The 26,311-nt window shown below is 44.1% G+C and overlaps 1 protein-coding gene across 1 annotated transcript in view; it reads right to left on the reverse strand.

Moving 5' to 3' along the window:
• The window catches only part of CRYL1 (crystallin lambda 1), a 599,473-nt gene extending 574,092 nt beyond the window's left edge, over positions 1-25,381 (reverse strand). The window contains exons 1-2 of the mRNA XM_078657074.1: positions 25,236-25,381; positions 10,934-11,041 (exon numbers count right to left, since the gene is read on the reverse strand). Coding sequence (XP_078513200.1) covers positions 10,934-11,041; positions 25,236-25,276 — 149 coding nt within the window. The 5' untranslated portion in view covers positions 25,277-25,381. The remainder of the gene's footprint in view (positions 1-10,933; positions 11,042-25,235) is intronic.
• Positions 25,382-26,311: the final 930 nt, after the last annotated feature.

A 26,311-nucleotide genomic window follows, 5' to 3' on the forward strand; every position in this document is an offset into this window, starting at 1 on the left:
TGTGAACGTACTGCCCCTCCTATATTTTTCTCCCCCTCCCCCAGCCCTCTTCTCTTTCTTCACATTTTCCCATCCTTTTTTAGGTCTTGCCTCTCAATGCGCATGCGCATTGAGCGGAGCGAGACTATAGGGGCTTAAACAGACTTTAACTAACTGCCGATTTGATGCTGTGCCCGTGCGCTTTTAGGTCAATGCGCAAGCGCATTGACCTAAAATGCGCGTGCACAGCATCAAATTGTCAGCCATCTGTTGCCCAGCTTGGTGCCGCTCCACCCCCTGCGGCATCAAAGGCTTTCACGGCCGGCCGGCCGTGCTTTCAGTTTCAGGCCTGCCGGCCGTGTCTCCTTTTCTTTTAACTTGTTTCTTGTTTTCTTTTTTCACCCACCCATTCTCACCTGCCCTCCGCAGCACACAGCATGTTTCCTTTCATCAACCGGGCGCCTGCTGTGTTTTATCTTTTCAAATGTCAGCAGCGCATTTTCTCACAGCTCTCGCCAGTGCAGGAGTGGATTTGTGCCCTTCACCCTCCTAGCTGTGTCTCTTCCGGGAACCCAACTGCCTCCCGGCGCACCGCAGCTCCCCTTCCCACTTGCTTTTTTAAAGTTTCTTATTTGTTGCACGGGCATTAAATATGCAGACACAAAGAAAATTAAACGCTGCCTATGTGGCGCTTGCACCGGGAAGGCTTTGGCAAGGGGCTGGGAAGATGGTAAAACTCACTTTCATGCCGGACAAACATGGGGGCTCCATAACAGGGAAGTTTCCAGCAACTGATAAAAGACGCAATAACATGGCTATCAAGTCAAGCACAAATACCTCATAAATCATATGCTTGTCTCCAGGAAGTGCATACCTTAGCTGCCCTCGAACCAAGGACTGGTTAGAAAGGTGCAAATAAAAAAAATAAAAAAAAGGTTGAGAGATTTTTTTAAAAGGCTTTTTGAAAAGTGAAAAATAACTCTCCCCCTCCCATCTTCCCTCTCTCCTCAACCTCCCCTCCCCCCTCTCTTCTCACTCACCCATCATTCTCTCCCCTTTCTCCCCTTGCCTCTCCCCTCTCACCACTCTCCCCTCCCTCTCTCAAATCCCACTCTCTCCTCACTCACTCCTCTCTCCCCTCTCCTCACTCACCCCTCTCCTCACCCACCCCTCTCCCCATCTCCCCTCTCACCACTCACCACTACACTCCCTCTCCAATCCCTCTCTCTCTCTCCTCACTCACCCCTCTCTCGCCACTCACCCCTCTCTCCCCTCTCCTCACTCACCCCTCTCTCGCCTCTCTCCCCTCTCTCGCCTCTCTCCCCTCTCCTCACTCTCTCCAGGCCTGACTCTCTCCTCCCCTCTCACCACTCTCCCCCTTCACCACCACTCTACCCTCTCAACACCACTCTCCCCACCACTCTCCCCTCTCCCCACCACTCTCCCCTCTCACCACCACTCTCCCCTCTCACCACCACTCTGCCCTCTCACCACCACTCTGCCCTCTCACCACCACTCTGCCCTCTCACCACCACTCTGCCCTCTCACCACCACTCTGCCCTCTCACCACCACTCTGCCCTCTCACCACTCTCCCCTCTCACCACTCTCACCACTCTCCCCACTCTCCCCACTCTCCCCTCACCACTCTCCCCTCTCACCACTCTCCCCTCTCCCCTCTCACCACTCTCCCCTCTCACCACTCTCCCCTCTCACCACTCTCCCCTCTCACCACTCTACCCTCTCACCACTCTACCCTCACCACTCTCCCCTATAACAACTATCTTCTCTCATCCCACCTCACCAGTATGCACTCTCACCACTCTCTCCATCACTCTCCCCTCCCTTCTCTTTTTCCCCTCACTCCTCACTCTCCCATCACTTCCCCTCCCCCTCTATCCCCACTCTACCCTCCCTCTCACCACTCTCCACCCTCTCACCACTCTCCACCCTCTCACCACTCTCCACCCTCTCACCACTCTCCCCTCTCACAACACTCCTCTCTCCTGTCTCCTCTCCCTCCTCTCTCTCCTCTCTCTCCCCCCTCTCCTCTCCTCTCCTCACTCTCCCCTCCCCTCTACCATCTCCCATCTCTCTCCACACTCTTCCTTCTCTCTCCTCTACCCTCTCTCCTCTCTCTCCACACTCTCCTCCCTTTCTCCCCTCTTTCCTCACTCTCCCTTCTCTCCCCTCCCCTCTAGATTGTCAATGAGCACTAACACAGCATCATTTATACCATTTTGGCATTAGTCAACACCACTTGTTTTTCCCTGTAGTTCTCATCTTCATCTCTCCCATGGTTACTCCTTTCCCAGGTCTATCTCCATTGTTCTGCCTTCCACCTCTCATGCCTCTCTCCCAAACTCATCTTCTCCCTTTCTATACTCAACTCTCTCCCTTTCTATACTCTCAGACTCCCTCTCCTGCTTCTCTCTCTTGCTTCGCTGTTGGGCTCCCTGTCCGTACTTCTCGCCCCTGATACACTCTGTCTCCCTCTCCATGCTTCTGTCCCCTGCTGCACTCTCAGGCTAGGCTCCCTGTCCGTGCATCTCACCCTTGCTTCACTCTTGGGCTCCCTCTCCGTGCTTCTCTTCCTTGCTGCACTCTCTGCTCCCTCTCTGTGCTTCTCTCCCCTGCTGCACTCTCGTGCTCTCTAGAGATGTGGCCTAACGACCAGAGCTGCCATCTAAGTCACGTAAATACAAAACATGTTGCATTCCAAATGCTATAGGTGTCACATTCGCGAAAGTTATAACTATTGGCATTGTAAATGACAAAGCTATCCATTTAGCTACTTTAAAAACCAACACATAAATAAAATATTTGTCATTTACAAGACCAATAGCTCCAACTTTTCTAATGCGGGACCTATTGCATTTCCAATGCTTTGTTAAATGTATTGCTCCTTTCAGCTTTTTTTGCACATCTATTGATGTTGGTATAAGTATTCAGGGTTCTGTTTAATGAGATGGTGGGTGGGATGCAGCCCTCCCAAACCCTCTTCCAGCAATGTTCAGCACAGTTGCCATGGTTTAATGCTGAGTGGAGGCAGGGGGGGTAGGGCGGAGGGTGGATGGGATGGAGGGGCAGATTCATTCAGCTTTATTGTTGTTTATTTTGTTGACATCGAGGATACACCGTCGCACACCAAAGTTTGCACAGGTACACACACTTGTATAATAACTCCAATACCACTTGTTTCCCAATGGCCCAGACTGGACATGTAAATGACTCACCTCTAACGAAACGGACTTGGATCGTAAACTGCCTTGTGAGTACAATTAAGAGGGGCATGGTGGCACAATATGTTAAAGGAATACAGCCACATGTGGTTCTCCTTCAGGAGACCCAGTTGCAGGGGGCACACTGCAGATATCTGGTAAGAGGGGTATACACCACCCTAGCACACGCAGGATTCACCAGAGAGGCCATGGGAATGATTATATTGGTTAGGAAAATCCCCCCATTTAAAATAACAAGGACATGGGATGACCCACAGGGATGGTACGTTGGAGTGCAGGGTCACTGTGGCCGCACAGAAATGACCCTGCTAAGTGTCTACGCCCCCTCTGACACCAAACACCCACCCAGGCCAAAATAACGGACATCACCGCTGTACTACATATGGAAGTTGGAGATCTCAATGACGTGATGGCTACGGATGCGGACTGCTCTGGTCTTTCTGCGGCTCCCCCTCAGAAGACAGCACTGGCCGAAATTGCTGATCTGGTGGGTTTGGTTGATATTTTGCATAGGTCCCATCTCAGGGGAACACAGGGTGTATTCGAGGTTGGGCTATATCTTTGTGCCACGAGGTGAGGTAGGGACATCAAGCAAGTGGACTATTTGGTGTAGATACTGACAGACCACTCACCCTGCTGATCCAAATGAGGCAGCCCAAAAATAGGCAGGCCAAAGGATGGAAATTAAACGCCTGGGACTTGAAGGAACGGAATGTGGCACATGACCTCCACTCAGATATTGAGCTATATTTTGCTGAAAATAAGGACTCAGTAGATTCCAAGAGAATCTTATGGGAAGCATTCAAAACGGTATTTAGAGATCGGGGCCCAAAACCGGATAGTACAGAAAAAGAGGCATGAGGTAAGGGAACTGGAGCATCTGGAAACATGGATCCTGCAGCTAGAAAGCTCACCTGGGATGGAGTCTAACCCCCTGGTTCTCCGACAGCTTGAATCCTTACAAACTGAATATAGAGATGTGTCGAGGATGGAGCCGAAACACAGATGATGGCTACTCTTCACAGCCTATATGAGACGGGGGACAAAGCTGGTTGGCTGCTGACTTGGTTAAGCAAGCGGGAGCAGGAGGCTCAATGGGTACACACTATTCTAGGCCCACATGGTGAAATATATGACATGGATGAACTCATAGTGGGTGACTTCGCCTACTAATACAGAGAGTTCTACAAAGCTAGGCCGCTTTCTGATTTAGAGACTTGACAACAATATCTGGCGCCAATTCCCACTCCAGTATTAGACATGAAGGCAAGGGAACTCCTTGATGAAGACTTAAAACTAACTGAATTCCACAAAGCCATCGCAAAATTGAGACCTGGGAAAGTACCAGGGACAAACGGCATCCCGGCTGAATTTTGTAAGCAATAAGCAAATCTCTTTGGGCCTCATCTCCTTAATATGTTCCACGAAGTGTGCGATTCCGGTGAACTCACTCCAGATCTCCAGAAGGCCACCATAGCTATCCTTCCCAAGGAAGGGAAACCTAGAGACAGGTGCAACTCTTACCATCCAATATCACTGCTTAATGTGGAAATGAAACTATTGGCCACCATTTTTGCTACCAGACTGTTACAGGCCATCACCCCTTTAATTCACTGTGACCAATCAAGCTTTATGCCCAGCAGATCCACACGCCTCAACCTGCGGCGAACTCACGACTGGCTAAATGCTGTACAGACCAATACAACCCCACATGTTTTCCTATCGTTAGACGCAGAAAAGACGTTTGACGCGGTTTATTGGCCCTTCCTCGGGCAGACGTTTTTGAAATTAGACCACGGCCCTAGGTTCCAGAAGTGGGTAGCGATATTGTACCGGTGTCCGGTAGCCACAGTGAGGGTTAATGGGAAGATATTGATCGAATTTCCAACAGACAGGGGAACCAGGAAGGGTTACCCCGCCCCCCCGTCTCCTCTTCTATTTTCCCTGACGGCAGAATCTCAGGCATGCATGATAAGACAACAACCTGGAGTTGGTGGGTTCCGGATTGCAGTGGAGGATAAGCAAGTAGAGAAAATATCGTTATACGCTGACGATATCCTACTATATAACCACTAAGAATGGGGCCCCTGAAGGCAGATAATAGACAGGCTGGACAGGGGATAACAACCACGGCAATAGAAAACAATCAACCTGTCTACAAACAATTTTATAGGTGCCTAATGAGGTTACTCAATAGTCAGCAAAGAACTGGGCTAACAAACGAACATGTTACTTATTGTATGGAATATATGAATTTTTATTTTCATTATTAACATTCATTGAATCAATTAATTTTAATACAACATATAAATACGGTACCACATTTCAACATTCATAATCAACACTCATTCCAGAATTCATACATATGCACACATTCATCCAGACATCAATCTCTAAGCAACAATAGCCATACAATACATTTACAAAGTGGTACAATATCATGCATTCTCTTGGTTAAGAGATTATAATTAAATCCGGAAGCCCAAGGAGGTTCAACGCCCTATATATGTAATGGACTCGGTAAATACCCTCCCACCACTTTTCCAAATACTGCGTTAATATGGTGCCCACTCGAGCTATAAGGTCAAGTGGGACAAATCAGTACTTTCCACCCCTCACGTGACATGAACACCATTGCCACGGTCGCAGGGGCTTAAAGAATGGGAGGAGGGCTTTAAATATCTAGGGACATTCCTGACCTTACAAAAAGACCTGTACGTCCGTCGCAATGTCGGACGGGCACGGTTTGACTTCAAGGCTGACACAGCTAGGTGGTGAGGCCTTCCCGTCTTTCTCATGGGGCAGGATGCTCTCATCAAAATTATTACACTGCCTTAGTTTTTGTATATACTCCAAAACACTTTCTACCTGGTCACACCGACAGTGTTTCACGGGAGGGGGGGACAACCCTGATTTCTCTTAAGGTAGGCTTGTGCTCACAGATATGGAGGGTTATTACTGGGTGGCACATCTGATTAATATTAATAACTAGATTTATGCTCCACAAGACCACCCGACATTTAGGCTCGAATGCGCTCTTTTAGCTCATTTAACACAAATACATTATCTGTATGGGGGGTGATCCCAGATGTCACCTCCTGCAACACAGGTGGCATTGAAACCCTGGGCCAGGATGACTAGGACACTTAGAAGGGCCCACAAAATAACCAGAGAAACACCCTTCTGGAAGGGAACTTGGCTGCGAGAGATCACAAAACTGAGGGGCTTTGGGGCATGGCATAAAATAGGCATCTGCAGGGTGGGAGACATCTTTGAGGAAGGTGACATCATGATGTTCTCCTCGATACAGAAAGAATACCACATACACCCATCCCAATTCTTTCGCTATGCCCGACTTTACACGCCTGGAGGGCTGAGGAACTGACAGGGATCGACATACCGGAGTATGCCCCCTCGAGGGTCGCATTTTACTGGATCAACTCGATAGAGGTGCTGTCTAAGCCATGTATAGAACTATAAACAATAATATGCCAGACACCCTAGACCTGTTAAGGCAGAGGTGGCAGAGAGATGTGGAGACCTAGAGGACATAGATTGGGAGATGGTGCTAATGCACCCTCGCGAGGCTGCCATCAAGGCGCATTTGCGCCTAATCCAATTCAAACTACTTCAAGGGGATATTATGACTGTCGTTGTCTACACCATATGGGAAGGGCGCCGTCACCAGCTTACTTGCGCTGTGGGGATACAATAGAGTCCTTCATACATACATTGTGGGAATGCCCGTGTTTCCACTACTACTGGACTATGATCCTTCAGGAGCCCTCAGCCATTTTAGAGGTGACACTTCAGTCTGATCCGAGTTATATGATATTGAGGATCCCCACTTAGGTCATCTTCTCCCGTTCTAAACTGATCTTTTGATTGCTGGGCCTGGTGGTGGCAAAAAAGAGATGTGGCTAAATGCTGGAGAGCGCCAGAGGCCTTCTATACAGGAATGGAGGCGGGGGTGGACCTCTATATGGCAGCCGAAAAAGTGAAATGCCGCAGCAGAGGCTGCCCACGTAAATTTGATAAAATCTGGGGATGGTGGAGAACCTACTGTGGGCTGGGTCAGATAGGAGTGAGCCGAGGAAATTGTCTGATACGGCCGCTTGTTCAGTTAACCAAATGTGAGTTTTGTGTCGTTTTCTGTGCAATGTTCTGTTTTTATTCAACAGATGTTTTGATCACTGTCCCACGATGTATCTTTTAGACCTTTATGTTATATTGTATACTTATTTTGCCATCGAATGGCTGATGAAACGATTTGTAATACCCCCTTTGGGTTATGTATAAAAATAAATTTAAAAAATAGAAAAAGTAGTGAGGAGGAGGCTCTGGTGAGGAGTGGGAGGCCGTTTTACGCTTCAGGAGCAATGTAAGAGAACGTCCAACCTCCTGGTCTGGTTTTGTGTATGCGTGGATTGTGTGCAAGTAGTTGTTCTGTGGAGGAGAGCTGTCTGGGTGGTCGGTGGAAGAAGATTCCACTGTTCAGGTAGTTGAAGCCGAAGTTGTACAGTGCTTTGAATGTGTTTGTGAGGAATTTTAAATGAGCGCGCTTGTATATCAGGAACCAGTGGAGCTTCCTGTGTGGTGTGGAGTGAGTTCTGTGTGGGAGGTTGAGGATGAGTCCAGCTGCCAAGAACGGAATGGTTTGCAGTCTTCTAGTGAGTTGCTCGGTGATCCCAGCATAGAGGGTCTTCCCATAGTTCAACTTGCTGGTGACTAGGGCTTGAATGACATTTCTTCTACTTTTGCTTGGGAGCATTTGAAGCTCTTCCTCTGCACCTTCAGGGTGTGAAAATAGTATCCAGTGACTCCGTTGACTTGTGCAGTACTGTCCAGTTTGCGATTATTCTGAGAATCCTGCAGTGGGTGCTGGTTATGTGTTCGTCCAAGTTCGGCCGGCCACCAGTTGGACTCCTGTGGTGAGGCGTTCTTGCTGAACATCAGTATTTCTATCTTTTCGGTATTGAACTTGAGACAGATGGCTTTCATCCAATTAGTGATTACAGCCATGCAGGTGGTGAACTTGTTTCTTTTGTTGGGGGTCTTATCCAAAAGGAAGAGTACCAGAGGAGTGTGTTTTGATGTGGTGTGCGCAAATGACGTGGACCAGAGGAATCCTGTATATGTTAGAGGGTGCAACTGAGTAATGAACCTTGTGACACTCCAGAGAAAAGTTTACAGGCATCCGAGGAGTAAGGTGGCAGAATGACAGCTTGTGTTCTATCCATTAAAGAGCTGATGGTATCTTTGAATATGATGTAGACTCCACCTCTGGAATTGTGCTCACTATGTTGCCTGACAATCTTGAGCTGGCAGGAATGGCTGTAGTGATGTACGGTGCAGGGGATGGGTTTAGCCATGTTTCCGTGAGGAAGAGTAGAGCATTCAGTAGGTCCAATATCTCCATGGCATGTTTGGTGAGCAAGTGGGTGTTGAGGGGCTTGTATGCAACTGTTGGATGTTGTGTGAGTGGTGTTTGGTCTTTGTGAGCATAATCAGGTGGCTGGTTCATGAGAGTGTGAGCATGTGGGGTGTTGGTGGCACAGGAGTGGGGGTTTAGCCCGAGATGTGGGCCCACTGACAATAGGGGAGATTGAGCAGCTAATAAAGACATTTAAGCCATCAAGATCCCAAGGCCAAGATGGGCCAAATGAAATTTTGAAATTAGATCCTAATTTGTGGGCCCATGTTTTGGTCTCACTATCTGAAGCTGTTATTGAAGAAAATACAATCCCGGCTTCCTTGATGGGGAGTGTCAGGATCCCACTGTACACAAAAAAGGACAAGACAATGAGTCAACTATAGGATGATCACCCTCTTGGATATATCTACCACAATTTTACACTAAACATTTATCAAAGAGCTTGGAAGAATGGATGGAGATGGAACAGATCCTGTCAATGACCCACTTGGGGTTAAGAGTAGTGTACTCGACTGTTGATGGATGTTTAGCTCTAATCCCAGTAATGACAGTAGGCAATATGCTGCTCCTTCTGTGTTGAGCTGCTCGAGATTCTGAAAGACGGAGGAGGCCCTAGGGTAGAATATGCACTGTTGGGAATCGGCGTCACAGTCATCAAGAAAGCGGTCTCCCCACGTTGCAAACCAGCCCACACCCTTCCCAGGATGAGTGGAGATGGACTGAAACTAGAAGAACCCGTACAAATAGCGAGTGGATGCCCCCATAAATACCGTAAAATCTGGGAGACATGGTGGGAATATTACAATATACTAGTGCCCCGAAGGTTGTATCCGGGATCCTTCACGTTCAGGAGCCGCGGCTCTAGCATGATGCCAACAGTACTGTGCATATGATGTGTGCCTTTCTCTCCCTTTCTTTTGTGTTTCCCATTCCTTGCGTTGGTGCTGCATAATCTCAATACAGTTTGATTACACACACAAAAACAAACAGAATCCACCCACACAAATCACTACTCTGCCTACACAAGTTACAAAAATTACAATTGAAATAAAGATCTCTCACTCACAAGCTTTCGATTTAGAAATATTTTGGTCAGAGTTGAAGAGGTATTTGAACCTTAAAGAGTGGGTGAAATGTGCTACAGTTTACATTATGAAGGAGAGAGCACACAAGAAAAATAGGCAATAACTTCTATTTTCAATATTTTGTTAATCAAGCTGTTTAACACCGTTTAACCATTACTGAATACTGATAATCAGAAGCTTGTCAGCAGATAAATGAAAGAAACCCCACGTGTCTCCCTTCACTAACAGCTCTTTTTACTCCAAAGCTTCTTGGCGTAGCTTATTGGTAGGCATTTCTCTTAACAATAGGCTTCTCAGATCTGCAGGATTTTCATAACCATAGCATGTTCTCTTATCCCTAACCATAGCATTTTCTCCTATCACTAACCATGGAATTTAACTGTTATCCCTAACCATAGCATTTTCTCTTATCACTAACCATACCATTTTCTTATCCCAAACCATAGCATTTTCTCTTATCACTAACCATAGCATTTTCTCTGATCTCAAACGATCGCATTTTCTCTTATCCCTAACCATAGATTTTCTCCTCTCACTAACCATGGAATTTAACTGTTATCCCTAACCATAGCATTTTCTCTTATCATTAACCATAGCATTTGCTTATCCCAAACCATAGCATGTTCTCTTATCTCAAACCATAGCATTTTCTCTTATCCCTAACCTTAGCATTTTCTCTTATCGCTAACCATAGCATTTTCTCATATCCATAGGCGTTTCACATCTCTAGGATTCTCTCATCCGTAGGCTCCTCTTATCACTCACCTATTCTGTTGGTACACCACTACTATATCACCTTCAGTACATTGTCTAAACACGACATCGCTTGACATCACATCAAAGGCAAGCGATAAAAAATATGTTAAGGGTTAGGGCTGATTCATTAAGTAGGAGTCTCCCTCATCACCGACCGAGACAATGTACTGTAATGTCATGCTGTGTAGTGGTGTACGCAATGAAGATGAAAAGGAAGTAAAAACATACAACCATTCTGTTGTCCCTAGGTATTTCTCTTATCCCAAAATGTTCTTTTTGTCACTAGGCTTTCTATTACCAGTAAAATGGACACTAGACACTGCCCTAACTTTAAAGTAAGGATGCATATTTACTTTAGTAGGGCCTGATCATTTAAGCTCAAGATTAACAACTGAACTGAATATGGATTCATGAAGTTTTGACTACGCAAAGGTCATACCTTATGTCCTCCAGGGCACTGGTAACTTGCTGTTGCACAATGTCGTAGATTTTCACTTTGTAGCCAGCGCTGGCAAACACCATTGCCCAACTGCGACCTATGAGACCGCTAGATCAAGAAGAAACACAAAAATGATTTGTAAAAATATTTAGACCAATTCGGCATTTTGAGGTTGTATCATAACATATCTTACTTGGACCACACTGAAAATAAAATAACTAAAGGCAAAATGTATTTGAATTATATAGTGTTATAGAGCACTGCAATCACCCACAATGGTAGGTTGGCACTGAAAAGGTACATCAAAGCTAGCAAACCTACAAGCTATGACTAATACCATCTCAATTATCCAACCGGCAGGGGAAACAACCAGGTCTTTAAGGCTCTCCTGAACATTAAAAAAAAAGGTTCCAAAACTGTGATTACATGTATAGTGAATATCTAGAAGTTTTTATGACTGTATGATTAGTCAAAACCTATCAATCTGTTCTTACTTCAAAGTCCTTTGGAGAAGAACTAGGGTAAGTTCAGAAAGCTCAGTATCAGAGGAAATGTAGTGCATGCACCGGGATGGCATCATCTTGATTACTCAACAACACCTACAATGGCCTGTCCGCGAAATTAGTGGCATGGCTTTAACTCTCCAAATATGACCCTAAATATAACTCTCACAGAACACATACACACACTTAGTCCTCGGAGGAGTCCAAGGGTCCAATGAGAGGATCTAGATGATACAAATTCTGCAGCACCATGCTGGAATTCTAGTACCCAAGTAGCACAGACAGGCAGAAGTATCTTAATAGATATAGTATGCTTTAAGGAACAGCTTTTAAGTGTAACTCAATCTACTAAGGAGAAGACCTCTATTGCTACCTTCCTGGTCGTTACTTGAACGGTTGCGTCCTTTCCAGTCGAAAAAAGGAAAAACAGGAGATAAGAAATGGAGTAAAATAAAGTTAAAATTGAAGATTATAATAAAGAGTTTAATTCATTTGTTTCATTCCTTTGGTGAAAAGAAGGTTGTGCAGCTTGTATGGGAAAAGAACCCGGGTCCCCTGTGATGGTGTTTACTTTCCAGTCCAGCCTTCTCTGGAGGAGGGAAAGGGAGTTATAAACTTATTTTAACCTCCGACTCCTGATTTGGACATTGTCCTGGCAGATTTGGGTATTGTGCTATTCCCATTGAAATTGCCATACTTTTACCATTCGAAAAGTCCCAGTTCATGTCTGGTTGAGAAGTATGGCACCAACTGGACTGCTTTTGTCAAATACTGACAAGGGAAGTCACACACAGAAAGATTAAACAACATAATAAATGACTCACAATCTAGAAATGCACTTGACACACAGGCAGAAGTTACTGGCCAAATCACGACTTTGAGATAAGCAGTAAATCAAATCAAATCAAAAACAGCTTAATTCGATTTTGGTAATAAAATCATGAAAGCACAATAAAAATGTACGAGTATGCATATTAATCATTAGTCATACAATGAATAAAATTGATTGAATATAAAAGTGATACGGTAAGAAGTACAATAAAAAAGCATCTGTGAAGGGAAGGGTCAAGGTAGGATTTGCAGAAGTATGTATATTTAATTCATGGTATACCTGGATTTGATTATGGATTTTAAAAAACATGAAACAAAGTACATGGTCAGATCGTCCTCCAACATTTGTAATTTCATGAATGCGGCCCTAAATTGCCTTAAGCCCCAGATTTTTAAGAGTGGTATCAAAAAAACATTTATTGGCAGAGTGTAGAATTTACAGAATAGTGTGCAGTGTAGGGTAGACTGTTTTGACATATTGTCACAAGGGCATAAAACCAGGTCTTTAGACCAACAGTTTTGATCAGGGAATGTGATCATTCTGAAAAAGGTGCCTCCCCTAAATCTTGTCAGTAGCATGCGTGAATAGCAGCTCTGCACCTTTATCAGATATTGCTGTGTGCCCTCCCCTAGGAGGATCAAGTGGTTCTCCATGACCGATGTTTTACTTTTCTCGGCCATCTAGCGCTTACTCTCAAGAAAGTGCAAGCATTGGTGCTTAAGTTTCTCCCTAGGGACTGACACTAAGCATTCTGGTGAGTCGAAATACTCTGTATGCCCAATGTCAGTCAGAAAGGCCTTGACATAATTGAGCCAGGGTATCCTAGTGGCCCCCTCTAGATTTAAGCAATCCAATATTACGTCCCTGTTCAGGCCTGTCTCCTCGGTTGACCACACTTTGTGCCACAGTAAAACGGGGTCTACTTTGATTAGGTCTGAGATGTAGTGTATGCCTAGTTCTTGATGGCACACAAAGGTTGACATGTGACAAGGAACAGCTAATAAGTAACGGAGGAATTTATTTTCTCCAAGCTGTATAGTATTGGAATCGGTAATGCCCCATAGGCCTGCGCCGTACGTAGCTGTGGACACACATTTTGTTTTAAATATGTCCATTAACACTGGAATTGGGCGACCTCCCAGCTTATTGGCAAACGATCGAACAGCCCCAATCGCTCTACAGAATGCCATTTTTCTAGCCTCCACTGCCGAGGACCAAGTCCCCTTTTTGTGGAAATTAATTCCCAAATATGAGAAGATCTCTACCGTGGCTATTTTAAAACCAGAGAGAAAGGTCTTACATTTTAGAGTCTTTTTGGTAGTACAGCACATGGAGAAGGTCTTACTGATGTTTATGTTAAGGCCTCTGTCACTCATGTACTTGGAGAATTTAGTCATCGATCTTTGGAGGCCAATTTGTGTCCTGGCCACGATTACTGCATCGCCTGCATATAAGAGTATGGGTACTGGGGAATTCTTAATTTTAGGGTAATCTTACTGATCTTCCATAAGGTGGGATGCTGCACTATTTATGTACAAATTAAATAAGAAAGGTGCTAGTATGCATCCCTGCCTTACCCCCTTTCGAATATCAAATTTGGTGGTACATTCACCCTTATTTCCGTACCTCACCCTAGCCCCAGCACCCCTATATAATTCCTTTATGAAGACTAGCAGTTCAGGTTCAACTCCTAGTTGCGCTAGTATGGACCACAATTTATCGTGGTTCAAACAGTCAAACGCCGAACTTAAATCAACGAAACATAAAAATACATTTTCCTTTCTGGCCATGGTGTACTTAGAGTTTATCAATGCTAAATTCAAACCTTGTTCCACGGTGCCCAGTCCAGCCCTGAACCCGTATTGAAATTTTGAGAAGACACCTTGATCATCCACCCAGGACTGCAGTCTATGAAGTATGACTCTCCCGGCGACCTTCATTAGTGAGTCCAATAAAGATATTGGTCTATAACATTTTGGGTCTCCGCGATCACCTTTTTTAAAAATTGGAACGACTATGGCCTCTTGCTAAGTCTTAAAAAACCCGTTTTTATTACAGCTGTTTAAGACATTTGTTAAAAGTGGGGCCCATAGTTCTAAATTAGATTTATATACATCTATTGACACCCAGTCAGGTCCCGGGGCTTTCCCAGCAACACTGTTGTTGCTGGCTAGTTGTACCTCTAGTAAAGAAAATTTAACAGTTAATGGGAAAGTTTGAACCATGTCCAAGGCTCCAGATATCTGCTCAGTGCTCTCTGACTCATTTATGACATCTGCCTTATAAAGCTCGCTAAAATGTGTGAAATAAGCAGTAATTATGCACTCTGAGGGTTTCCTTGAGGACACATTGCGGGGGTTTGGAAGATGTTTGGGGCAAGAGGGCATGGTATGTGGGACAATTCATGAAATGTGGTGTGGGGACACTGATTTCTATGGTAATTCTGTATTCCTTAATCTTCAGGGAAAAAACTTGGAATGGTGCAGTCATTTTGCATCCCAGAATAACGGGTATGAATACCTGCAGACCCAAAAGTGTGATCAACTCACAGTGATTAAGCAGAATACAATGTAAAAGCTATCATCATAAAATTAAAGGAAGCATATCATCTCTTCAACAAGGCATCCATACCTCCGTCTAACTAATCAGTGGTGTCGCGAACACACCCAAACCCGAAGACCTGAGAACAAAGAACCCACTCCAAGAAACAGACTTAAACACTGGAATATGATAAACCCAGGCTATGAAATGCCCAACTTCATCCTTAACAGTTTCCTATCATTCTTGAAAAATTACCCTCTCAAAAAACTGGACTGGAAGAAGTAGCTCAAATGATAAATTAAAGTAGACCAAAGTTAGGAAGAGACCAATGCTGGTATTACTTACACAAACTTCAGGACTCAGGCAAACTCCACTGTCCTCCAGAACTCTTAGGCTTTCTAACTGGCTTTGCTAAACAGTACAGAAAATTTCTTAGCAAATAAAACAAACCTATTTGTGAGATAAACATCGTATAATCATTGTGGGCCTCTCGTGTGAACTCTAAACTTGGCTCAAGGTTACATTGAGGAGCTCTAATTGACAAAATATGACAGCAAAGCTGGTCTTGAAGTTAAAAAATCATGCAACAATATGGAAGGCCTAGCCATCCTTCATTGTCTTTTAAACTGGCTTTAGATTAGTTTTGAAAAGGCACAAAGGAACAGCCCCCGGCTACATCTATGTCAAAACTTTTCAGGGTACTTTTCAGCATCCTCTCTCAAATGCGACAGTGCCATGGTTTTAATGATTGGTTAAACAAAGCTCCAATTGAAAAGAAGTCAATGATTCTCCATTCCTGGTCTCCAGATACTGAACTCCCTGCCAAAGGATGTTAAATAGTTACCCTCAGAAAGGGAGTAAAAAAGATTTCTGTTTAGTCTCTGAGCCAAGCTATTTTGCATGGCACAATTCACTGATGCACTTAATTCGTTGGAAAGACAATGTATTTAGTGGTTTTCACTTAGAAAATAAATACAATACAAAAGCATAGAAGGAGAAGAAAAGAATCATATTGGTACTTGAGATAATCCGTGTTTTGTGTCGTCCTGCTAGATCTCAGAGAGAAGGCGGCCTCTGGAGATAGCACGTTCTCCCTAGTACGGGGCATCTTTTCTCTCTGCCACTGCCCAGGCTGTTGTACCTCACTACTTATTCCAGGAATCAACCTTCCTAAGAACCTACAAAAACTCCGTTCCATTGCTCTGCCTCATAAACCTAGAAAGGAAGAGGCACAAGATGGAAACGTAATGGCAAAAAGATATGGACAGAAAAATAAGTCATACGATGCTCTCCTATGTATAACAAATTACACACATTTTTACATCAAATAGTCTAAATTGTGTTGGTGTGCTCTGTCTGAAACAGGCGTCCAAAAATTGAACCCACAGGCTTTAGAACTTTGAAGCAATAAATAAACATTTCTAAGTTCTAAAGCATGCAGGTCTACTACAGAAGTGCACCTTGGGACAGGTTAACTAGATGGTCACCAGCAATTGACTTCAAAAAGATTTGTAAACAATGCTTACCCCAACTGAGGAGGGCAGGGCTAGAGGTGTACTAATATATGTGCCACAAGGTGGCATCTTACTTCTTATCCCAAGGACTCTCATAAACATCTAAGCAGGCTACAACTCATCAGTGGTGCCGCTGAGCAGCCCACTACCCCAGACAGCCCACAAACCACAGAAAACCAAGTTTGCAGGTCACAAATCATGGAGGCCCTCATTGTGGCTGATGCAGTACACCACAACAGTCCTGTTGCATTTGCAATTAATGGAAACGCTGGAAGTGGTAATTTCAGAATCCAAAATGACCATGGTATTGCAACTTTTCCACCATAGAAAGGGGAGGGAAACCAGTGGGCTCCAAATCAGTGTTAGGCATAAACTCTGGATGTGGAGGGAGGGGGGGCAGGACTGGTGCAGTTACAAAGGCAATAAGCCCTTTGTCCCTCTAGCCCTGTGCCTCCAATCACAAACAATTCTTACTCCAATAATTCTCCTGCATATTCCTTACTTCCTGTTCCTTTTTTGTGTCCATTGTAGCGTTTTCACAGTAACTCTGTTCCTGACAGGCGGGCAACTAGAGCCAATTTTTTTTGGGGGGGGGCTGAAAAATATTTCTTCCAAACTTAGACAGAGTGGCTGTAAGAAGGGGTGAACACACAACAAAAGCCTCATTTACAACTAAATGGTCTTCTAAAGACCTGTTAAGTACTCAGGTGCGGCTGCAATTAGATGCTCGCCAGCCCGCGAAGCTTTTCTTCGCCCAGGCTGACACACACGCCGGAGGAGGCTGAAACCCCGTGAGCCCAATGGGTGTTGCGCGCCTGGTCCTGGCGACGCACTGCCGGTGGGGTAGGGGTGATCGTGATGACCAGATTGCACTGCTCTTTGTTTTTCTGGACATCCGATCGTCAAATGCGGTTTGCAGCAGAAGCTGGCAATTTAGATGAGTGAGGGGGGAGCGTGTCTGCCTGCAGTGCGGCAAATAAGAGCTCCTTCTTCGCCTCTTGCATGCGGCCAGGCCCGAGGCCTGTGGTGCAGATCATCTGCTTAAAGGGAAGTATAATTGTTTTTCCCTTCTTGTTCAGTCCCCGGAAGGAGGTGGCCAAACTTGCCGCTCCAGCAAACAGCTCGACTGTGCTAGTGAACAGCAGCGGAGAAAGCGGGCATCCTTGCCGGGGGCCCCTTCCCACGATATACGGGCCAGATATGCATCTGCCAGTGTGGACCGGGACATTCGCGACATCGTCGTTTGTCTAGGATCCCAGCTTCGAGGATCAAGATAAGCCTGCGGATATTGGTGGCTGTATTGCATCACGGGATGAATCCGGCTTGGTCCATATGTATGATCTTGGTCATGAAAGGGAGTAGGCAAGCTGCTAGAATACAGCTTAATAATTTATAGTCCATGTTTAGCATGGATAAAGGGCGATATGAAAGGACATCGGGGGTGGGGCGTCCTGGTTTCTCCAGTGGGACGATCAGCTCCTCATTAGTGGTGGGTGGGAGATGGCCAAATTCCCGGGCTGACACTGTATGTGATGAGTTGTGGGGCCTGTTCATCAGTGTAAGCCACGTACAATTATGTGGGGAGGCTGTCAGTCCTAGGGATCTTGCCCTTAGCCATGGCTTTAATGGGGATTCTCACCTCCTGTAGAGTGATGACTCCCCCCAGGGCCTCCCCCTCATCTTGCCTCATCATCATTCCAGAGTGCACATATTGCTGATGTAATTTGAACACAGTTGGGCCTCATATTGCTAGTAATAATAACAAGTGTGATTAAGGACCATAAATACATGATGTTCATGTTGTGTTGATTATTATTTGTTCTGAATATAAAAGTTATTTACATACATCACATGTGAAGTCTCTCTTTTGATGCTCAGGGTATTTGTTGTGAGTGCTGTGCCAATGCTTTACACATTGCCTCTGTGGTAAGCCTGACGGCTCAGTACCAAGCTAGCCAAGGGGGAGTACAAGGTATTCAGTGTGTGTGAACTCCCGCCCCTGATGGGAGTGGTAGGTTCTGCCTGGATGGGGTTCTGCCTCAGCTATTTTTATGTATCAACGGGAAAGGTAGGGCTCGAGTCAACACTCCTGTGCCCCCTCAGGTTAAATCGAAAACAACAAAGGAGTGCTTAAGTGTAACTAAAAAACCCCATGTACCCAAGAACCAATGAGAAAGTAATAACAGTGACAGTTTATTCCTGGACCCCAACCTTGGTCAGGTAGTTCTATGTATTTAGAATTTCTATTCCTAATAGTCAGGAGGCGTCCACCCTGTGGAAAGGGATGACTCTGTCCAACAAGGCAAGGCAAACAGCCTTTTGTTTAGAAGGACCCTCACTCACCACTAGTTGGTGACATGCTTCATCATCGGGTCCCCGCTGGGATGACCGAATGCCGCCCCAGCGTGCTACGACGCCTGAGTTACAGCGGAGCGGGTTTGGTGGTGAGTGTACTAGTGATTGAACTCAAAACCTTTACCTTCCGGGCAGACGGCGGTCCCTGGATGTAGGTGCTGGGCGGGGGAGTCGCTGGCGTGAAAGACGCGGCGTGAACATTGCCCAACGCTGTCCTGACCCAGTTAGTCTACGAGTTTCTATTAATTCGTACCTCTAGGCGACTGTACTCCACAGTGCGCTGCCACGGTTAAATAACCGTGAGTAATTTCTTCCTTTTAACTAATTTTTGTATTTTTCACATAAGTGCCTCACGGGAGGGTGTACCTTAGAGCGTGCATACCCCCGGAGTGCCATTTAGTGTGGTCCTGATGAATGCTGCGCGATCCCGCTTTTTTGACAGCAGAAACATGTTGACCAGTTGTTGTAATTAAGGACACAGGTCACCTAATACAGTACCATTGGTTGTCCGACTTTCACGTTTTTAACCTTAATACGGGTTGGCCTGCATTAAATATTTTGTTTGGGCTTTAACCCAGTATTTTTTAATGTTGCACTCACCTATTTTGCACACAAATTTTGAGTTCAATCACTAGTACACTCACCACCAAACCCGCTCCGCTGTAACTCAGGCGTCGTAGCACGCTGGGGCGGCATTCGGTCACCCCAGTGGGGACCCGATGATGAAGCATGTCACCAACTAGTGGTGAGTGAGGGTCCTTCTAAACAAAAGGCTGTTTGCCTTGCCTTGTTGGACAGATTCATCCCTGTTATTACTTTCTCATGGGTACATGGGTACATGGGGTTTTTTAGTTCCACTTAAGCACTCCTTTGTTGTTTTCGATTCTGCCTCAGCTAACCAGAAAGTGCCAGTTCCAACAAGGGTGGTCTAGGTTCTAGAAGTCCCTGATTTGTTGGGTTCCAGGGTGCTGGCTTCCTTGTTGTAAACAGTTTGTTCCCGCTGGATTAAACATGTGTTTGCATTTCTGTATTGTTGTTCTGGTCCAATATTGAGCTTGGGTATATCTGACTATGCGAGTCAGCAGAGCGGGAGGGATGAAGGGTTAATGCTGTGATTACTTACCAGTCATAGCCTTACTCCGAGTCCTTCTCTAACCATGATGACTCAGGCCCTTCCTCCTGCACTTTTCGGCCAGTCCAACTGTTTAGAGTTTGGGCTTGGTACAGAACAGGAAGCAAGGAGGTGGGGAGGGAACTTTATGAGTAGGAAATATTTGTGATGGCAAGCACAGGGGCCTCACTGTGAGTTATCCTGGAGAGAAGAACTCAAAGTATTTCTATTACCGGTAAGTAATCGCAGAATTACAAAAGCACATTTCTTACCCTACTAACACTGCATCTCCTTAAACCTTCTCAGACTCTGATCTGTGATGGAAACCTAAGGGCAGTTTGAAAAGTCAGCCCTAAATATTAAAATGTGCTAAATTGACGTAAAAATGGTCTAATGTGCTATATATAAAAGATGAGAGCCAAAAAAACAAAACCTTCAAGCCATTGACCTTACCCAAAAAAATACTAAATAAAACAGCTACTTGCAGAAGGAAGATATTAGACAAGTCATTCACAATCCACTAAAAGGTAATCATTGAGCTGTGCTCCAAATACAGATAAGTAGTCCGCAATTCGGAAAGGGAAAGAAAATCCAATACTAGAAACAGTCAATACTTTGCGGGAGGAGTTAAATGTTTGAAAAAAGTAGGCAATGGTAGTACAGGCTCCAGGTGCGGCACCAGAAACACGATATAAAGGGGACAAGGGTGATGTACATATTGCTAGAGTATCAATTCCACCCAACACAGTTCCAGAAAGCACAAAGGAACTGTTGCTCATACCGATGAATCTTTCTTCTCAGCCAATACTCTGACTGTCAAGTGCAATAGAAAATATGCATGCCAGATCTTTACACCAGTGTTCCCAATACAAGTGAAAATAAAATGAATGCACGCTTACCTGCCAAGTAACCCTATGTCATGTGCAACATTGTCTCAGCCAGTGCTGATTTTATATTCAAAAGAATACAAATGCTGGAGTTTTTATGCCCACACTCAATGATAAAAGATCCCTGAACATTCAGAATGCAGAGTGCTGTTGATTAAAACCCCTGTCCTAGCTGCCGTTCTCGCAAACTACACAAGCCAGCTTGGCAGATCTGCTAACATGAGGAGTTGACATTATTCAGAACTAAAAAAAAAACGCAATTAGATGTTTTCTCTAATTACAAGTGGGCCAAACTCATGTCAGCTTCGGTCAAACCCAGAATGTAAGCCAACTGCACTTTGCATGCTGACATTTTTAGCACATAAGATGTTGACAGTGAAATGACCAGTCCCAGGATGCAATGTGCTCTCGGCTAACAAGCTAAGATTGACTGTGAGGCATTACTACAGGAAGAAAACAGGGTCTGTAGAAAGATCCTAGCAGTCCGGATCTTAACCACTTCATTTGTCATGAAGAACTGGGCTTGTGCTATCTTGGGGACTTTATTAGAGCCCGAACAATATCACTGTTTGTCAATTTGGAAGAATAAGGAGGCAGACCTAACTAGAGACATTATAATGGACTGCCTCTCTTCAAATCCCCTGGGTGGCATATGTCAAAACAGAGCTTGGGAAAATTGGCCTGCAGAGGGCCTTTGCAGAACCAGATATATACACAAGTCTTTTTTTAAAATCATTTTTATTGGGTTTTCAAGGAAAAGAACAAGAACATAGATGGAAAAAAAAAGAAAATCACAAATTGGCAGGAGTTGAAGTACAGTTACAAATGTGATTATAAATGATAACAATAATAATAATAACAATTTTAATGACAATTATAATGATAATAGAAAGAAATAACTACACAAGAAGAAGGAAATGCCAAGAGGTTACAAATTAAGTGGCAGTTTGAATTGCGGTTAGGTTAGAGATACAGATGGTCTTTACATATGACATTTTTCTGTCGGTCAAGCATAAAGTTTCATTGTAGGCGTTCAATTGAGGGCATAAAAGTTTTTATATGATGCACTATAATGATATCATGTTAGAACATCAATTACAGTAATATAGTAATCAGTCACATATCCCAAGTACAAACCTAATGTCAAAACAGTAATTATCAAGAAACTCGCACATATCCACCCACATTGAGTCCTACGGTATGATATAAAGACAAAATGGGGTAGCGTGAGGCTAGTCCTATGTGGAACGTTCCTTATGTGGAGAGACAGGCGAGAGGGCTCATGTTCGTGATAGAGACCCATAGGGAGGGTGGTTGTGCAATGGTAGTTATCACGAGGTTCAGTAAAATGTATGTATTCGTTTATTGGAAGTTATGATATTCAAGGAGGATCATATTTAAAGGAAAAGGCATCACGGTACCTCCAGAACTTTCTATGTGGGGGACGCCAGGGCAAAGAGTGTAGAGAGATATCATCAGCCCCTTTGAGAAAGGACAACCATTCTTGCCACTTTCTGAAGGAGACTTCTTTGGAGTTCTTCTATTTATTAAGTTCAGTTTTGCAGGCAAGTGTGAGCATAAGGTCCAACAGATAGCGGTAATTTTCATTCAGTAGCATTGAATCTAGAAGTCTCAGAAGGATGTAGAAGAATTCCCTGGGGGGTAGATATTGAATGTTTTGTTTATACACTTGTATATTTTATCCCAGTATGTTTGTAGGATGGGGCAGTGGAAGAGCACTTGAGCAAGATTACCAACATGTGCATTGCAATTCCAGCATGTAGGGCTCTGGCTGAGGTTAAGCTTAACGATCCTTTCAGGGGTCCAATATGTTCTGTTTATTAGCAGGAGTTTCGTTTGGCGTAGTACTGGACAGATTTTATTTGAAAAGGGAGTTTTATGTATCTTGTCCGGGTAAAAGGGAATGTTTCTACTGTTAGATTCAGATTCCCATTTTACCTCATTTCTCAAGTGTGATTTGCATGGTTTTGGGGACAATAGTTTGTAGATTTGGGATACAGTGTGTCCTGACTTTAGTAGCTGGAGTATCCTTGGGAGGATCGACAGGTCGGTGGGTAGTATTGAACGTAACGTGAGATGTGCCTTTAGTTTCAGAAAGTCTTAACAAAGAAGAGGTAGCACTTGTACTTTATAATTGTGAGGAGACATGCCGCTTTAGAAGAATGGGAGGAAAGATGCAGATTACGGCATATCAATCTCTGAAAGCATTGAACTGCCCTACAAACTACCTTTGGCTGCAACAGGGATGATGGGAACGTTCACTATTGTTCCATCTAAGAGCTGACACTGTCAAATACCTGATGTGTTTCCTCCTTGGTTTTAATTTGAACTTAGCTGCTTTTCCCTGTGCTTGTGATGGAAAAACAGTCCAAACAATGATGCATTTTTTGTTTTTTTGCAAATACTATGAAAGATTTACGAGGATGTTTTTATTGCCACTTTAAAAAAGAAATATTGTAATATTAGGCATTTTAGTGATGCATTTACGCTTCTTGTGGAATTGTGCAATTACCCGATGAAAAGGTTTGCCTATACGTAGGCAGCTTCTTAAACCATGCCGTGAGGGAACGCGGTACTATGTTGTTATAATCGTGTTTTTGAGCCATGCTGCTATTCATTCCTTTTTAATGACATATGATATATTAACAAATGATATTTTATTTTTTATGCTGTTTTTAATTGATGTATTTATTTATGCTACTTTTGTGGGTGAAATCTCACCCAAACAAATGTAATTTGAATTAAAATGTAATTGGCTGAAGGAGTTATAAATGCCAAGAAGGCTATTGAAAGTTAGACTGGTGAACTTCAAACCAGCCAGAAGACATTTCGGGACCATTGTGAGTAGTCAATCACATGGCGATAAAGGCTTCCTATGCATACATAAACTAAACAGCAAAACACATCCCAGGAACAACTGCACCCAAGCAATGGTTTCAGATTGGTAGTGAAAGTCAAAAGAACAAGAAGACAGCATTTTTTAGGTGTCGCCTGTACACCATATTTCTAGATTTTACAACTAAAGAGGCAGTTACAAGTGCAGTTATCTAGCAAGCGCTAGGGTCATGATTTCAAAAGTGCAGCAGGTGCAGTGGCACCTGGACCAAAAGCTCTAGCCACTCCACTTAGCACTGATTATTGCTAAATTTGACAACTAAACGGGCAGTAAGAAGTGCAGTTATCTTTCAGGTACTAGGCTCATGATTTGAATGGTGCAGCAGGTGCACGGGCACCGGGTCAAAAAGTTGTCAGAACTCCTCTAAACACCTAATATTGTTATATTTTACAATTAAACAGGCAGTCATGATTGCAGTTACCTGGCAGTTAAAATTGACTTGATTTGAATAGTGCAGCATGTGCAGTGGTACTGGTGCCAAAAGCTCTAGGGACCCCACTAAACCCAGATTATTGCTACATTTTACAACAGGCAGTCACAAGTACAGTTACCTTGCAGAGACCAGAGTCATTATTTGAGTAGCACAGCAGGTGCAGTAGCACTGTGCCCAAAATTTGTCAAAATCCCTCTAAACACATAATAGTGCTACAGTTGACTGCTAAACAGGCAGTCACAATTGAAGTTATCTTGCAGTTAAAATGGACTTGATTTGAATGGTGCAGCAGGTGCTGTAGCACCTGGACCAAAAGTTCTAGGGACCCCACTAAACCCAGATTATTGCTAAAATGTTGAAGTAACCAGGCAGTCACAAGTGCAGTTACATTACAGGCATGATTTGAATGCTGCAGCAGATGCAGTGGCACCGGAGCCAAAAGTTGTCAGAACTCCTCCAACCACCAAATATTGATGTATTTTACTACTAAACAGGCAATTTCAAATGCAGTTATCTTGCAGGCACTAGGGCCATGATTCGAATGGTGCAGCAGGTGCAGTGGCACCGGGTACAAATGTTGTCAGACCTCCTCTAAAAACATACATTTCTATTACATTAATAGATTCTAGTATTTCCTCCTTTCATTTAATTTTTCGAAATGTTGGTATTACTTACCCGCACTATGCCACTAGTAATAGCATAATATATTGCCTTTTTATACACGAACAAATCATAACCATTTAAGAGATTTTCTGTAACTTATATTGTACAACTACTCAGCAAGCTACAACTTACAACACAAACAGCTTATTATTCACATAGGCAAAACATAATGCATTTACCAGTGCTTGTTTTTTTACGGCAAAGAAAAGCAGGAAACGTCTTTCCGCGAAAAGGTCACGTTCCTACGGATGTTTGCTTCCTATTTTTGAGACGGGTGACGGGACATCATGTGCCTTTTAAGTAGCAGCACTGACAAAAACTCAACGTCAGGTAAATTGAGAGCCAGAAAACAACAGTTTAACAGCAGATTATTGCGAGTTTTAAAATCGGTCCTACAGTAAATGCTGATTTTCCTTACCTACCTTTACCATGGCAAATTATACTATTCTCGGCAATCAAACTATTGTGAGGTTAGGACGTGTTCTGTACTTTTCTACTTACATATAAAACAGTGTTCCTTTCGTACAAGGCGCACAATAAAATTACCTGCCGATAATCACGATGCTTCCCGCCTTCATGCTGCTCATGTCTAGCGCTTTGGTTATCTGAGAATGAAAACACAAACTTTAACTGGAGATCAGAGCACTCAGCAGCACAGTCTAGACACTGGAGAACACCTCGCAATCTGTCAGGAGACCTTTCCCAGGAGGCGGGGTCTGCCTGTAAGCCGCGGCCTCATTGGCCGGTCCAGACTGATTTTAATTTGTCGATACGCTCCCTTTCATAATTGGTTGAATGTTCCTCTCTTGTTTTCGGCACACATATTTAAAATATATGTGGGAAAAGGCTTCACGCCAGAAATATTTACCTTGGCTCTTGTCCAGAATTAATCCTCCTTACCTACTAATTTAAGATAGCGACTAAAATATACCCTCTCGCACTCTTACTGTTTGTAAACCTTCTTGCTCTCATGCTCTCTCAAGCTATCTTTCTTTCTCTTTTTTCCATCTATCTTTACCAGTCTCTACCTTCCGTCGTCTATTTCTGCCCCTCATTCTCTCTCTCTCTCTCTCTCTCTCTCTCTCTCTCTCTCTGTCAGACATAAACCTTCTCTCTCTCTCTCTCTCTTTTCTGCCCCTGACTTTCTCTCTCAGGCTCTCTCCAGCAGCCTGCCCTTCCTTACCCAACAGTTTGTCCCCTTGCAGTCTCTTCTTTCACTGTATTCCTGTCTTTCTCTCGCTGCATTTCTCTCTAGTTCTCTTATTCACTCATTCTCTCTTCTACCATCTCTTCTCAGAACCCTTTCTATCACTTATACAACAGCTGTAGCCCATATATTGTCCATCTCAATCTCTCTCTCGCTACCTCCCCCCCCCACACATAGGGCCTCGTACAGTATTACACAAAGCACTTTTTAGAAAGCCAGCAAAATAAATGTAAAGTTGATGTGATGACAATAGGTACCATGCAACAGGCACCTGAAGCTCCCTGCAGGCAAGACCTTGAAACAACTGAATAAGAATAAGGAATTTAAGGGCAAACAGGAGCATATGTATGGAGCACCTGTATATTGCAAAGTTAGCTGAAAGGTAATGAAGCACTGCACAAGTTCAAAGGCAAAG

Source organism: Lissotriton helveticus, chromosome 8 (genome assembly GCF_964261635.1).
Source record: "Lissotriton helveticus chromosome 8, aLisHel1.1, whole genome shotgun sequence".
NCBI classification, from domain to species: Eukaryota; Metazoa; Chordata; class Amphibia; order Caudata; family Salamandridae; genus Lissotriton; species Lissotriton helveticus.